Here is a 17,138-nt window from a genome sequence, read left to right on the forward strand (position 1 = left end):
ATATATGGGCATGCAGCGTTGCTATGGTAACTCTGGCCAAGTCTGTCTGGACCAGCTCTGCTCTGCTGCTCTTCCTCGGCACTGCTCCTGTTAGACGCCCTATTTAAGCTAAAACCAGCACGAGGACACAGCATACTTTACACGATTCTCCTTTGTTGACTGAACTTCATTCATGAAGTCAGTGGTGCAACTAAGTGGCACTGTGCGGGTCATTGTAATCTACCAACAGCGATCACTAGACCAACAAGATTTTTAACTAGACATCGGTCTAGCAAGAGAAAATATCAACTAGATATAGGTCAAGAGTTACTAGTCTGTGTCCTCGGACCAGTGGATTTCTCTACCCCTGAGGCTCCCAATCCAGTCAGGAAGAAGGCAGCCAAAGACTCAATAGTGGCAGCAACTTTCAATATCAGAAAGGTTTTTCAAAAGCCGTGGCTGCAGGCATTTGAGAAGCTTGTTGCCAAGAAACAAAAGCAATAACTTTCAATTCAGTGTGCACTGTTTGTGTGCACTGTATTTTATTAATATGTATTTAAGTAATGTCAGTGTGTGTGAGTGGGAGAGTGTCATGGTAGGTGCGTCGTATATTTTCCTGCTTTTGTGTCTTTTGCCAATCACATCTATGGTGTAACAGCTGAGATAACTGTGGCCATAGAAACCTTAGCAGGTTATACAGATGATAATTGTTCGGAGAAGTTCAGAAACAGTCTATTCCCTGCATTGGTAAGAGTGAAGGGCATGTACAGCAAAAATATAGGTGTGTGTGTGTGTGTGTGTGTGTGTGTGTGTGTGTGTGTGTGTGTGTGTGTGTGTGTGTGTGTGTGTGTGTGTGTGTGTGTGTGTGTGTGTGTGTGTGAGAGAGAGAGTCTATCCTAGCTAGCCTGTATAGAGGATACAGTGGGGCCAAAAAGTATTTAGTCAACCCCTGATTGTGCAAGTTCTCCTACTTAGAAAGATGAAAGAGGTCTGTAATTTTCAACATAGGTACACTTCAACTATGAGAGACAAAATGAGAAAAAAAAATCCAGGAAATCACATTGTAGGATTTTGTCAATAACAAAAGTTCAACTCAATACTTTGTAACATAATCTTTGTTAGCAATGACAGAGGTCAAACATTTCCTGTAAGTCTTCACCAGGTTTGCACACACTGTAGCTGGTATTTTGGCCCATTCCTCCTTGCAGGTCTCCTCTGGAGCAGTGATGTTTTGGGGCTGTCGCTGGGCAACACGGACTTTCAACTCCCTCAACAAATTTTCTATGGGGTTGAGATCTGGAGACTGGCTAGGCCACTCCAGGACCTTGAAATAATTTTTATGGAGCCATTCCTTCATTGCCCGAGCGGTGTGTTTGGGATCATTGTCATGCTGGAAGACCCAGCCACGTTGCATCTTCAATGCTCTCACTGATGGAAGGAGGTTTTGTCTTAAAATCTCACGATACATGGCCCCGTTCATTCTTCCCTTAACACGGATCAGTCATCCTGTCCCCTTTGCAGAAAAACAGCCCCAAAGCATGATGCTTCCACCCCCATACTTCACAGTAGGTATGGTGTTCTTGGAATGCAACTCAGCATTCGTCTTCCTCCAAACACGACTAGTTGAGTTTTTACCAAAATGTTCTATTTTGGTTTCATCTGACCACATGATATTCTCCCAGTCCTCTTCTGGATCATCCATATGAGCTGGCAAACTTCAGACGGGCCTGGACACGTACTGGCTTAAGCAGGGGGACACTCCTGGGACTGCAGGATTTGTGTCCCTCTCTGCATCGTGTGTAGCCTTTGTTACTTTGGTCCCAGCTCTCTGCAGGTCATTCATCAGGTCCCTCCGTGTAATTCTGGGATTTTTGTTCACCATTCTCATGATCATTTTGACCCCACAGGATGACATCTTGCGTGGAGCCCCAGATCGAGGGAGATTATCAATGGTCTTGTATGTCTTCCATTTTCTTACAATTGCTCCCACAGTTGATTTATTCACACCAACCTGCTTGACTATTGTAGATTCACTCTTCCCAGTCTGGTGCAGGTCTACAATTTTCTTCCTGGTGTCCTTCGACAGCTCTTTGGTCTTGGCCATGGTTGAGTTTGGAGTCTGACTGTTTGAGGCTGTGGACAGGTGTCTTTTATACAGATAACGAGTTCCAATAGGTGCCATTAATACAGGTAACAGGTGTAGGACAGAAGAGCTTCTTAAAGAAGAAGTTACAGGTCTGTGAGAGCCAGAATTTTGCTTGTTTGTGGGTGACCAAATACTTATTTCCACCACAATTTACAAATAAATTCTTTAAAAATCCTACAATGTGAGTTCCTGGATTTTCTTTTCTAATTTTGTCTCTCATAGTTGAGGTGTACCTATGATGAAAATTACAGACCTCTCTCATCCTTCTTAATAGGAGAACTTGCACAATCAGGGGCTGACTAAATACTTTTTGGCCCCACTGTAACTGGGTGTGGTCTAGTTGGAGGTGATGGTCTAGTGGTTAAGCGTTGGCCTTGAGACCAGAGGATCCTCGGTTCAAATCCCAGCCTGACCGGAAAATCAATAAGGGCCCTTGGGCAAGGTCCTTAATCCCTTAGTTGCTCCCATTGTGTAGTGAGTACCTTGTATTAGCAGTACCCTGACAACCAGTAGTGTAATTTAATGAAGTAGAAATATTTTGTTACTGTACTTAAGTACAGTTTTGATGTATCTGTACTTTACTTCGTTATTAACATTTCTGACAACTTTTATTTTTACTCCACTACATTTCCTCAATAAAATGTATAATTTTACTCTGATACATTTCCCTTAGACATCTCCTTGCTACAATATAAAAGTAGAAGAAATCTGATTGGGCAATGCCTGTGGTGAAAGTAAGCCAGAGCGCAGTTGTACACTGGGAAGAGATTCAGTCCTCTACAGCCAGAGCGCTTCCACCCCTGCTGCATCAAGTGCCATGCCTGACATAAAGTTTAAACTTTAAAAGACAAAAAAATTTGAAATATGACAGGTTGAATCTGCCCCCTTTGAGGAAGAGGACGACTGTGGAGGCTGAAAACCATCTGCACTTTGGACTCCATGCACACACGCCGACGCACACACGCATACACACGGATCAACTCCCGCTGGACTCCAGTGCATGATCGGAGTTAAGGGGAAAACTTCAGTGCTGATAAAACTTGCCGGCATGGCTGTTTCAAAGGAGAGGTGGACTCATCCATTACCCAGGCCGAAGTCAACGAGGTGGTTAGAAAGCTCCTCGGTGGCAAGGCTCCTGGGGTGGATGGAATCCGTCCTGAGTACCTTAAGTCTCTGGATGTTGTGGGGCTGTCTTGGCTGACACGCCTCTGCAACATCGCGTGGCGATCGGGGACAGTGCCTCTGGATAGGCAGACCGGGGTGGTGGTCCCTCTGTTTAAGAAGGGGGACCGGAGGGTGTGTTCCAACTATAGGGGGATCACACTCCTCAGCCTCCCCGGTAAGGTCTATTCCAGAGTGCTGGAGAGGAGAATTTGACCGATGGTTGAACCTCGGATTCAGGAGGAGCAGTGTAGTTTTCGTCCAGGTCGCGGCATACTGGACCAGCTCTACACGCTACATCGGGTGCTCGAGGGTTCATGGGTGTTTGCCCAACCAGTCCACATGTGTTTTGTGGATGTGGAGAAGGCGTTCGACCGTGTCCCTCGGGGCACCCTACGGGGTCCGGGGTCCTTTGCTAAGGACTATCCGGTCCCTGTACGACAACAGCAGGAGCTTGGTTCGCATTGCCGGTAGTAAGTCAAACCTGTTTCCAGTGCACGTTGGCCTCCGCCAGGGCTGCCCTTTGTCACCGGTTCTGTTCATTATTTTTATGGACAGAATTTCTAGGCGCAGCCAGGGTGTAGAGGGGGTCTGGTTTGGGAACCACAGAATCTCGTCTCTGCTGTTTGCGGACGATGTGGTTCTGTTGGCTTCGTCAAATCAGGACCTTCAGCGTGCACTGGGGCGGGTTGCAGCCGAGTGTGAAGCATCCGGGATGAAAATCAGCACCGCCAAATCCGAGGCCATGGTTCTCGACCGGAAAAAGGTGCTTTGCCCTCTTCAGGTCGGTGGAGTGTCCTTGCCTCAAGTGGAGGAGTTTAAGTATCTCGGGGTCTTGTTCACGAGTGAGGGACGGATGGAGCGTGAGATCGATAGACGGATCGGTGCAGCATCTGCAGTGATGCGGTCGCTGTATCGGACCGTCGTGGTGAAGAGAGAGCTGAGTAGGGGGGCAAAGCTCTCGATTCACCGATTGATCTACGTTCCGATCCTCACCTATGGTCATGAGATTTGGCTCATGACCGAAAGAATGAGATCGCGAGTACAAGCGGCCGAGATGAGTTTCCTCCGCAGGGTGGCTGGGCGCTCCCTTAGAGATAAGGTGAGGAGCTCGGTCACTCGGAAGGAGCTCGGAGTCGAGCCGCTGCTCCTCCACGTCGAAAGAAGTCAGTTGAGGTGGCTCGGGCATCTTTTCCGGATGCCCCCTGGACGCCTCGCTGGAGAGGTGTTCCGGGCACGTCCCACTGGGAGGAGGCCCCGGGGAAGACCCAGGACACGCTGGAGGGACTACATCTCTCGGCTGGCTTGGGAACGCCGGAGGAGCTGGGGGAGGTGTGTGTGGATTGGGAGGTCTGGGCGGCTTTGCTTGAGCTGCTGCCCCCGCGACCCGACTCCGGATAAAGCGGAAGAAAATGGATGGATGGTAAGATACTTTATACAAGAGTGCTGACATCGGGGTGAATGTGAGGCATTATTGTAAAGCACTTTGAATATCTGATGCAGATGGAAAAGAGCTATATAAATGCAGTCCATTTACCATTTTACTATAACTGAAAAACACCAAATGCTATCATCTAGTAAATTAAGAAATTGAAGTGCATAACAGTAATGAGCTGATTAATTGTTGGTGAAATTTTACCAGGAACATCTGAAAAGCAACTTGGTTTTGACAATATAATATACCATGTGTTTGCTTATCAGTTCACTGTAATATTACACAACAAGTGGAATTAAGCTAGCAAATGTGATAAAATGAGATGCCCCCTATGTGGGCAAATATGGGATGAAATATGTAACAGAACTGGAAAGGAAAATCCAGAATTAAAGAAAAGATAGAAATTGTGACTGTGGATGCTGCAAAAAATTTCACCCTTACTGCAAATTACTGATGCTAACTCAAAAAACTGCTTCAAAATGTTTTGAAACCATTAAAACACACGTTTTGGACACTGCTTCAGACTGTGTGAAATGGAAGACATCGCAATACAAGCTGAAATATACAACAGAAGAGGGAAGTAAAACTGAAATTACAGAGAAGACAGAATGTGTGGCTGCGTACGGTGCCAAAAGGTTTTGTCTGTACTGCAAATTAGCCAACTCGAAACATTGCTTCAATATATTTTGAATCCTTTGAAACACCCATATTTTGAAGGTTATTTTGCAGTCCGCATGAAAAGGAAGATATCACATGCTGTGTTGCCCCCGGTGAACACTGGCACCTGCTGGGTGGTTCAAGATTGTGCATCCATATCATATTATGAATTTCACATTTAAAGCCTGCAGGCAGCGCAGGGTTTGTACGTGCACTAGCACATACGGTGCATGCAACTTTAACTTACGAATTCAGGTCCTTGTTCTTCCATATGCGTGAAGCCAGCTGCCCAATGATCCGAGAATCCAAAATTAGATTGTGGATGAGACCTTGGTCACCTGAAACAACAACACAGATAATCTCATCTGTGTATCGACAGCAGTGGAAGATACTGTTGACATCTTAAATCTGCTAAAAACATATAAGTAACTCACACTCATCAGACTCTGGAGAAATGTCCAACATGAGAGACAGGAAGTTCTGCAAGAACTGGGTGTTATTGTCGGAAAGCTGCAGGCGCTTGCAATACTCCCTGGAGAAAGTGCAGAATAAACTCCAAAATTTCACAAGAAACTTTTTCCTGTATTTACAGACAGAGAAACAGACATTACCTGGGAGCCAGAAACACATGACCTGATGATTCAAAAGAACTGGGCAGCAGTGACTGCATGTCTGGAACACAGACATGCAGAGATGATGAGTTTTCATTCTCTGCGGTGGTATATCTTCACCAAAATTAAAGTTCGAAGCTGTGAATGGAGGTACTCACACTGGAGCTGTAGCATCACATCACTCAGGTCTGCCTGGATGTAGTATTCATTGTAGGGTGGTAATACCAAGCCAAGACTGCAGGTGGTGCCACCCCAAAAGACACAAGAGAGAAGAAGGGCTGCTTTGTTTTTTGTAATAATTTCCCAATGATGGTCACTCCATTTTTGTATTTTTTTTTATGACAAATTATGGACTAAATGAGTGTGGTTTCAAGACAGGGATCAGAAAGGATTTTCATAAAAAGAAGACATGAAATTTCAGTTTGCCAGAAGACACATGGGAGACTCAAGCTTAGATATAAATGGACTGCATTTATATAAGATATCCCATAATCCCTTGCACACCAGAAAGTTGCTGCAGTCAAAATAACACTGAGAAACTAGATGATGACTATTGGGCAATCATGTGCCATAAAGGGCCGAGACACTGCAGGTTTTCCGTGCAACCAATCGCCTCAGCAGGTGATTTCATTAATGATCAGGTGTCTCAGCAGGTGATTTCATTGACAACCAGGTGTTTATGTTCAGAGCAGAAGCTCATCAGCAACCCACCTGCTGAGGTGATTGGTTACATGGAAAACCTGCAGTGTCTCGGCCCTCGATGCCCACCCCTGGTATAGAGGCAAAATCACAAAACCTGAGATGCTGTTCAAATACTTATGAACCTGACTGTACTTCATATCGCTGTGACCACTTACCTGTAATCTGTAGCATTGATTGCAGTCCAGGTGTAACCTCTGTACACCTCGTCAATGTATTGCTGCAATACAGGAAACAGGTCAACACACTTTGCACAGCTCATCTTACAGTCTGCAACATTTCAATCTGAGAGGGCACCTGTGTTTTGAACTCAATTTGTTTATTAGAACTTGGGTTGAATTGTCGGTTTTGCTTGTATTTCTCATAAGAAATGGCAACATTTAACTGAACAGCTTGGTTAATAGTACAGATTCTTAACAACAAAGTTGCACATTCTTGTAATGGGAGCATTTTAAACCAGTTTCAGAATTGAAAAGTGAAGGTGAAGTTGAAAATGATGACTAAATTATGAAGACTGCAGGCTGACTTGTTTCAGACTGCTGAAACAAGCCTTCTTTGTACACAGATTATATGGCATGTTTTTTCTGACACTGCTGATGGCTGTAACAGTTTGACAAATAATCCAGTGTACTCTGAGAAAATATGCTTTTGTCTATTTGCCTGCTTGTCTGTCTCTCTGTCAGCAGCATCACAATAATCAATTTCAATGAAACTTGGTGGAAATACTGTATTTGTTGTTATTAAGAGTAAGACATTTTGGTTATGATCCAGATCCAGGATTTTTAACAATGTGACATGCCACATTATAATATTTTGGGGGGGCCTTTTGGCCGTTAGCAGAAGTACTCAAATGGGGCCCACTGGTGCTGGTGCTTATCCCCAGACTTCATAGTGTGGATAACTGGTTGTCTATCTGGGTGGTTCCCATCCAGGACCTAGGGGCATTTCCGTGGTGTGGTAGATGCTGTGACTCACAGCACCAGTGCATGCTCCCAGACTTAGGGCCCTGTCACATCTTGATGATTTAGCCAGTGTATGCCGACGTATGAAAAATGCACCGAATACGCTGGATACATCAAATACGTTATATAATTTAGCCAGCGTATGCTCAATCAATCAATCAATCAATTTTATTTATACAGCGCCAAATCACAACAAACAGTTGCCTCAAGGCGCTTTATATTGTAAGGCAAGGCCATACAATAATTACGTAAAAACCCCAACGGTCAAAACGACCCCCTTGTGAGCAAGCACTTGGCGACAGTGGGAAGGAAAAACTCCATTTTAACAGGAAGAAACCTCCAGCAGAACCAGGCTCAGGGAGGGGCAGTCTTCTGCTGGGACTGGTTGGGGCTAAGGGAGAGAACCAGGAAAAAGACATGCTGTGGAGGGGAGCAGAGATCAATCACTAATGATTAAATGCAGAGTGGTGCATACAGAGCAAAAAGAGAAAGAAACACTCAGTGCATCATGGGAACCCCCCAGCAGTCTAAGTCTATAGCAGCATAACTAAGGGATGGTTCAGGGTCACCTGATCCAGCCCTAACTATAAGCTTTAGCAAAAAGGAAAGTTTTAAGCCTAATCTTAAAAGTAGAGAGGGTGTCTGTCTCCCTGATCTGAATTGGGAGCTGGTTCCACAGGAGAGGAGCCTGAAAGCTGAAGGCTCCGCCTCCCATTCTACTCTTACAAATCCTAGGAACTACAAGTAAGCCTGCAGTCTGAGAGCGAAGCGCTCTATTGGAGTGATATGGTACTATGAGGTCCCTAAGATAAGATGGGACCTGATTATTCAAAACCTTATAAGTAAGAAGAAGAATTTTAAATTCTATTCTAGAATTAACAGGAAGCCAATGAAGAGAGGCCAATATGGGTGAGATATGCTCTCTCCTTCTAGTCCCCGTTAGTACTCTAGCTGCAGCATTTTGAATTAACTGAAGGCTTTTCAGGGAACTTTTAGGACAACCTGATAATAATGAATTACAATAGTCCAGCCTAGAGGAAATAAATGCATGAATTAGTTTTTCAGCATCACTCTGAGACAAGACCTTTCTAATTTTAGAGATATTGCGTAAATGCAAAAAAGCAGTCCTACATATTTGTTTAATATTCGCTTTGAATGACATATCCTGATCAAAAATGACTCCAAGATTTCTCACAGTATTACTAGAGGTCAGGGTAATGCCATCCAGAGTAAGGATCTGGTTAGACACCATGTTTCTAAGATTTGTGGGGCCAAGTACAAGTACTTTATGTCTGTAAGACAATCCTGCAGTTTAGCTAATTGGTGTGTGTCCTCTGGCTTCATGGATAGATAAAGCTGGGTATCATCTGCGTAACAATGAAAATTTAAGCAATGCCGTCTAATAATACTGCCTAAGGGAAGCATGTATAAAGTGAATAAAATTAGTCTTGTAACCTTCACTAATGCTGTTTCTGTACTATGATGAATTCTAAAACCTGACTGAAACTCTTCAAATAGACCATTCCTCTGCAGATGATCAGTTAGCTGTTTTACAACTACCCTTTCAAGAATTTTTGAGAGAAAAGGAAGGTTGAAGATTGGCCTATAATTAGCTAAGATAGCTGGGTCAAGTGATGGCTTTTTAAGTAATGGTTTAATTACTGCCACCTTAAAAGCCTGTGGTACATAGCCAACTAATAAAGATAGATTGATCATATTTAAGATCGAAGCATTAAATAATGGTAGGGCTTCCTTGAGCAGCCTGGTAGGAATGGGGTCTGATAGACATGTTGATGGTTTGGATGAAGTAACTAATAAAAATAACTCAGAACAATCTGAGAGAAAGAGTCTAACCAAATACCGGCATCACTGAAAGCAGCCAAAGATAACGATACGTCTTTGGGATGGTTATGAGTAATTTTTTCTCTAATAGTTAAAATTTTATTAGCAAAGAAAGTCATGAAGTCATTACTAGTTAAAGTTAAAGGAATACTCGGCTCAATAGAGCTCTGACTCTTTGTCAGCCTGGCTACAGTGCTGAAAAGAAACCTGAGGTTGTTCTTATTTTCTTCAATTAGTGATGAGTAGTAAGATGTCCTAGCTTTACGGAGGGCTTTTTTATAGAGCAACAGACTCTTTTTCCAGGCTAAGTGAAGATCTTCTAAATTAGTGAGACGCCATTTCCTCTCCAACTTACGGGTTATCTGCTTTAAGCTGCGAGTTTGTGAGTTATACCACGGAGTCAGGCACTTCTGATTTAAAGCTCTCTTTTTCAGAGGAGCTACAGCATCCAAAGTTGTCTTCAATGAGGATGTAAAACTATTGACGAGATACTCTATCTCACTTACAGAGTTTAGGTAGCTACTCTGCACTGTGTTGGTATATGGCATTAGAGAACATAAAGAAGGAATCATATCCTTAAACCTAGTTACAGCGCTTTCTGAAAGACTTCTAGTGTAATGAAACTTATTCCCCACTGCTGGGTAGTCCATCAGAGTAAATGTAAATGTTATTAAGAAATGATCAGACAGAAGGGAGTTTTCAGGGAATACTGTTAAGTCTTCAATTTCCATACCATAAGTCAGAACAAGATCTAAGATATGATTAAAGTGGTGGGTGGACTCATTTACATTTTGAGCAAAGCCAACTGAGTCTAATAATAGATTAAATGCAGTGTTGAGGCTGTCATTCTCAGCATCTGTGTGGATGTTAAAATCGCCCACTATAATTATCTTATCTGAGCTAAGCACGAAGTCAGACAAAAGGTCTGAAAATTCACAGAGAAACTCACAGTAACGACCAGGTGGACGATAGATAATAACAAATAAAACTGGTTTTTGGGACTTCCAATTCGGATGGACAAGACTAAGAGTCAAGCTTTCAAATGAATTAAAGCTCTGTCTGGGTTTTTGATTAATTAATAAGCTGGAATGGAAGATTGCTGCTAATCCTCCGCCTCGGCCCGTGCTACGAGCATTCTGGCAGTTAGTGTGACTCGGGGGTGTTGACTCATTTAAACTAACATATTCATCCTGCTGTAACCAGGTTTCTGTAAGGCAGAATAAATCAATATGTTGATCAATTATTATATCATTTACTAACAGGGACTTAGAAGAGAGAGACCTAATGTTTAATCAATCAATCAATCAATCAATTTTTTTATATAGCGCCAAATCACAACAAACAGTTGCCCCAAGGCGCTTTATATTGTAAGGCAAGGCCATACAATAATTATGTAAAACCCCAACGGTCAAAACGACCCCCTGTGAGCAAGCACTTGGCTACAGTGGGAAGGAAAAACTCCCTTTTAACAGGAAGAAACCTCCAGCAGAACCAGGCTCAGGGAGGGACAGTCTTCTGCTGGGACTGGTTGGGGCTGAGGGAGAGAACCAGGAAAAAGACATGCTGTGGAGGGGAGCAGAGATCGATCACTAATGATTAAATGCAGAGTGGTGCATACAGAGCAAAAAGAGAAAGAAACAGTGCATCATGGGAACCCCACAGCAGTCTATGTCTATAGCAGCATAACTAAGGGATGGTTCAGGGTCACCTGATCCAGCCCTAACTATAAGCTTTAGCAAAAAGGAAAGTTTTAAGCCTAATCTTAAAAGTAGAGAGGGTGTCTGTCTCCCTGATCTGAATTGGGAGCTGGTTCCACAGGAGAGGAGCCTGAAAGCTGAAGGCTCTGCCTCCCATTCTACTCTTACAAACCCTAGGAACTACAAGTAAGCCTGCAGTCTGAGAGCGAAGCGCTCTATTGGGGTGATATGGTACTACGAGGTCCCTAAGATAAGATGGGACCTGATTATTCAAAACCTTATAAGTAAGAAGAAGAATTTTAAATTCTATTCTAGAATTAACAGGAAGCCAATGAAGAGAGGCCAATATGGGTGAGATATGCTCTCTCCTTCTAGTCCCCGTCAGTACTCTAGCTGCAGCATTTTGAATTAACTGAAGGCTTTTTAGGGAACTTTTAGGACAACCTGATAATAATGAATTACAATAGTCCAGCCTAGAGGAAATAAATGCATGAATTAGTTTTTCAGCATCACTCTGAGACAAGACCTTTCTGATTTTAGAGATATTGCGTAAATGCAAAAAAGCAGTCCTACATATTTGTTTAATATGCGCTTTGAATGACATATCCTGATCAAAAATGACTCCAAGATTTCTCACAGTATTACTAGAGGTCAGGGTAATGCCATCCAGAGTAAGGATCTGGTTAGACACCATGTTTCTAAGATTTGTGGGGCCAAGTACAATAACTTCAGTTTTATCTGAGTTTAAAAGCAGGAAATTAGAGGTCATCCATGTCTTTATGTCTGTAAGACAATCCTGCAGTTTAGCTAATTGGTGTGTGTCCTCTGGCTTCATGGATAGATAAAGCTGGGTATCATCTGCGTAACAATAAGAATTTAAGCAATACCGTCTAATAATACTGCCTAAGGGAAGCATGTATAAAGTGAATAAAATTGGTCCTAGCACAGAACCTTGTGGAACTCCATAATTAACTTTAGTCTGTGAAGAAGATTCCCCATTTACATGAACAAATTGTAATCTATTAGACAAATATGATTCAAACCACCGCAGCGCAGTGCCTTTAATACCTATGGCATGCTCTAATCTCTGTAATAAAATTTTATGGTCAACAGTATCAAAAGCAGCACTGAGGTCTAACAGAACAAGCACAGAGATGAGTCCACTGTCCGAGGCCATAAGAAGATCATTTGTAACCTTCACTAATGCTGTTTCTGTACTATGATGAATTCTAAAACCTGACTGAAACTCTTCAAATAGACCATTCCTCTGCAGATGATCAGTTAGCTGTTTTACAACTAACCTTTCAAGAATTTTTGAGAGAAAAGGAAGGTTGGAGATTGGCCTATAATTAGCTAAGATAGCTGGGTCAAGTGATGGCTTTTTAAGCAATGGTTTAATTACTGCCACCTTAAAAGCCTGTGGTACATAGCCAACTAACAAAGATAGATTGATCATATTTAAGATCGAAGCATTAAATAATGGTAGGGCTTCCTTGAGCAGCCTGGTAGGAATGGGGTCTAATAAACATGTTGATGGTTTGGATGAAGTAACTAATGAAAATAACTCAGACAGAACAATCGGAGAGAAAGAGTCTAACCAAATACCGGCATCACTGAAAGCAGCCAAAGATAACGATACGTCTTTGGGATGGTTATGAGTAATTTTTTCTCTAATAGTTAAAATTTTGTTAGCAAAGAAAGTCATGAAGTCATTACTAGTTAAAGTTAATGGAATACTTAACTTTAATAGACCACATTTAACTGTTTTAGTCTGTGGTGCAGTTGAAGGTGCTATATTATTTTTTCTTTTTGAATTTTTATGCTTAAATAGATTTTTGCTGGTTATTGGTGGTCTGGGAGCAGGCACCGTCTCTACGGGGATGGGGTAATGAGGGGATGGCAGGGGGAGAGAAGCTGCAGAGAGTGTTGTGTGGGCCGCTGAAGAGGAGGTACTGCTGGCCCACCACCACCAGAGGGCGCCCCGCCTGGAGTGCGGGCTCCAGGCACTGGAGGGCAGCCCAGGTGACAGCCGTCACCCATCACCTGAAACAGCTGACATCCATCAGCTGAGGGGTATATCAGCTGGACGGCATCTCCATCTCATTGCCGAGATATCGTTCTACCAGGAAGGTAACGCACTCAGCCAGTCATCATATTTCTGAGGACTAACCTGTTTTTGCTTGTGCTTAAGACAGCTGAAGACTGAACTTGATCCATATCGGATAAGTACCCTTCACTGCAATATTGTTTGTGAGTAGAGGTGGAGGTGGTGTTTCCACCCTACGTGTTGCTGGGTGCAGCCGCACCCACATCTGACTGTTTCTGTTCCTCGCCAGCAGTACCGGATCCGACGAGCGGAGGCAGTGGCCACCTGGGAGTTCGGGACTTGGCGGCTCCAGTATTCCCGGGGTTCGGTGGCAGAGGAAATCGGGTGGTTCCGGTTCGACTCGGACGGACGTCTCCTATCGTCGAGCCTGCCCACACGTCACCAGTAGAATTGGTTTATTCTTACAATTGTGATCTGTTGTGTTTGTTGTGCGAATTCACAACAGTAAAACCTTGTTATATGACTTCTTCATTGTCCGTTCATTTGCGCCCCCTGTTGTGGGTCCGTGTTCCTCACTTTCCCCAACAGAGAGGTGTGTAAGACTACAACTCTGCTTCCTGGTCCCAACCCTGGATAGTCACTGTTTGGAGGATTTAAGAAAACTGGCCAGATTTCTAGAAATGAGCGCTGCTCCATCCAAAGTGGGATGGATGCCGTCTCTCCTAACAAGACCAGGTTTTCCCCAGAAGCTTTGCCAATTATCTATGAAGCCCACCTCATTTTTTGGACACCACTCAGACAGCCAGCAATTCAAGGAGAACATGCGGCTAAACATGTCACTCCCGGTCCGATTGGGGAGGGGCCCAGAGAAAACTACAGAGTCCGACATTGTTTTTGCAAAGTTACACACCGATTCAATGTTAATTTTAGTGACCACCAATAGGCGTAACCGGGTGTCATTACTGCTGACGTGAATTACAATCTTACCAAATTTACGCTTAGCCTTAGCCAGCAGTTTCAAATTTCCTTCAATGTCGCCTGCTCTGGCCCCCGGAAGACAATTGACTATGGTTGCTGGTGTCGCTAACTTCACATTTCTCAAAACAGAGTCGCCAATAACCAGAGTTTGATCCTCGGCGGGTGTGTCGTCGAGTGGGAAAAAACGGTTAGAAATGTGAACGGGTTGGCGGTGTACATGGGGCTTCTGTTTAGAATTACACTTCCTCCTCACAGTCACCCAGTCGGCCTGCCTTCCCGGCTGCTCGGGATCTGCCCGAGGGAAACTAACGGCGGCTAAGCTACCTTGGTCCGCACCGACTACAGGGGCCTGGCTAGCTGTAGAATTTTCCACAGTGCGGAGCCGAGTCTCCAATTCACCCAGCCTGGCCTCCAAAGCTGCGAATAAGCTACACTTATTACAAGTACCATTACTGCTAAAGGAGGCCGAGGAATAACTAAACATTTCACACCCAGAGCAGAAAAGTGCGGGAGAGACAGGAGAAGCCGCCATGCTAAACCGGCTAAGAGCTAGTAGCTGCGCTAAGCTAGCGGATTCCTAAAAACACACAAAGTGAATAATGTGTAAATAATTTAGAGGTGATTCAGCAGAGGGAGTGCTTTAGTTAAGGCACGTGAAGATTACACTGTGAAACAAATCGTTATCTAGGTAACTAGATCAATCTAACTGCGCAGATTAAACAGCTAACAGATACAGCAAAACACCGCTGTGCTCCGGAACAGAAAGTGATACAATACCGCAGTGAGAGCCAACCACCAGTAGAGGCAAGCAAGAGCTGTCAAAAACTGACATACCCGTTTCCACTGAGCGGTCCGGGTCAGTACTGCACAGTATAGTACGGGTCAGAACGTTAAGTCTGGCTTGGTTTGTATTTCCACCGCTGGCAGAACCCTTTTGTTTGGCAGACTAAATACATAAATACTTACGAGCACATCATCGAGCATGCGTACGCGGTCGCACGGCCTCTCCCCTTCACACGTAGGCAGAAGAGAGTAATTTAACATTTTTTAAATTTTATTTTCTTTTATTTTTGTTTTTGTGGATCATGGTGGATCATTTTTTTCATCACATGCAGAATGCTGAAGCGTTTACTGATGTCTGTGGTAAACGCTGACATGAATGAATGAGGCCTGGGACTCAGCTTTTAAAATAAGTTAATTGTCTTGTTGTGGCACAAAGCACCAGTGTCCTCTGGTTCAAGCTGACGAACGGACAAAATACAGAGGGATGTCTTTTAAAACACTGGGTTTCTTCAGCCACGACAAGGGACTAAAGTGTTTTCAGATGCCGTTTTCCAAAATCAGGACATTTTCATCAGGCTGTGATGATGAATCCGAATGAAATGAACAGGTAAGATTAAGACTTTATTTTTAGTCCGTGTGAATGGTTTTAATATTTGAAACAGTCTTGACTGTTCACATGAGGACTGCAGCTTTCAGTTGTTGAGCCAATCAAAGGACAGTATCAATGGACATATTTTGATGTATGAGTAACTTACAAGAAACATGCATCAACAATCGCATAACTTAGCTACAACTTATGGACCGAGTATGGGGGACGTATGAGACATACGCTGGCATCCGTCGAAAATATTGTGCATTCTCCAAAGTTTTTGACGTACCTGCCGTATTACGACATATATCAGTGTGCTTCAATGCGCTCTTAACTTATACAAAACTTACCCATACGTTTTATTAGATGTACGCCAGCGTTTTTAATACGGTCAGCATACCCTGGCTAAATCGTCAAGGTGTGACAGGGGTGGTAACTTGAAACTTGACTTGTTGGAGACACCAAATATAGATGAAGGGTGAGAAAGCGCCAGCTGCCACATTTTGGCCACACGGACTGCTTCTCTGGACATGGTCTAGCACACAGACGCCTCAGTGTGGCGGAAGCTAGGGATTGCAGAAGGCCAAGAGGACACCTAGGTTTCATGTAACTGGGAGGGACCGGTTGTGTGCTTGCGTGGTTGCCATCTAGGACCTGGAGCAGTTCCACAGCATGAGAGAAGGGCTTTCGCGGTGGCTGCCCCCAGGCTCTGGAATAGTCTCTCCTTCCATATCAGATCATCCCTGACCCTAGAGACTTTTAAATCTCTTTAAAAACCTACTTATTTTCTCTGGCATTTCTGAAATGAACGATGGCATCTCTATTTTTTTTACAATTTTTTGCTCTTTATTTTACATTGTCTTTTATTTGTTTTATTGCCTGTTGCAATTTTATTGTTATTTTTAATTTATTTATTTATGATTGGGGTAACTTGGTGCCCATTCTTATATTATGACATACAGCACTTTGGTCGGCTGCTGTCGTTTTAAATGTGATTTACAAATAAAGAATTGGCGATGTGCGGTACCAGTGCATGTGCCGAGACTTGACTTGAGACTTTACATGTTGTTGCAGACCAAATACAGTAATAACAAAATAACTAAAGATTTTTTTTAAACTGCTGCAGATGCATGGTTCACAGGCAAAAGAAATGTAGATTTTCTGTCATCCTTAATCTGATGCATGGATAAAAAAAAAAAATAAAAAAAACTTTTAAAATATTTGTTTTACTGCCAATTCACTGGTGAAAATCAACAATTTTTGCCAAAATTCTTCATATCAGGGGCAAATATGAATGCACTTACCTCATCAACTGACTTAAGAAGTGTTTTTATCTGCATGTCACCTGCTCGTCTATCAATCATTTGTCTGCGGATCTAGATTGTGAAAACACACAGAATCATTTAAGAAAGTTGCAGAGCTGTGCAGAGGAGTATTCGGATTGTCTAGAGGCAGATAATTTATTTGTTTTGTTCAACATTAAGTTTGACCACGAATGGAAGTACAAAAAAAAAAATGCCTGAAAGTAGAAACGTCAGCACTATGAGCTCAC

The 17,138-nt window shown here is 43.3% G+C and overlaps 1 protein-coding gene across 3 annotated transcripts in view; it reads right to left on the reverse strand.

The window, feature by feature from the left end:
- Nucleotides 1-17,138, reverse strand: part of LOC117506832 (voltage-dependent calcium channel subunit alpha-2/delta-2-like) — a 151,069-nt gene that overhangs the window by 26,373 nt on the left and 107,558 nt on the right. For all 3 annotated transcript variants that reach the window (XM_034166462.1, XM_034166461.1, XM_034166463.1), the window contains exons 20-25: nucleotides 16,891-16,962; nucleotides 6,847-6,908; nucleotides 6,148-6,224; nucleotides 5,990-6,050; nucleotides 5,813-5,910; nucleotides 5,626-5,716 (exon numbers count right to left, since the gene is read on the reverse strand). In XM_034166462.1, coding sequence (XP_034022353.1) covers nucleotides 5,626-5,716; nucleotides 5,813-5,910; nucleotides 5,990-6,050; nucleotides 6,148-6,224; nucleotides 6,847-6,908; nucleotides 16,891-16,962 — 461 coding nt within the window. The remainder of the gene's footprint in view (nucleotides 1-5,625; nucleotides 5,717-5,812; nucleotides 5,911-5,989; nucleotides 6,051-6,147; nucleotides 6,225-6,846; nucleotides 6,909-16,890; nucleotides 16,963-17,138) is intronic.

This window comes from Thalassophryne amazonica, chromosome 3, assembly GCF_902500255.1.
Source record: "Thalassophryne amazonica chromosome 3, fThaAma1.1, whole genome shotgun sequence".
NCBI classification, from domain to species: domain Eukaryota; kingdom Metazoa; phylum Chordata; class Actinopteri; order Batrachoidiformes; family Batrachoididae; genus Thalassophryne; species Thalassophryne amazonica.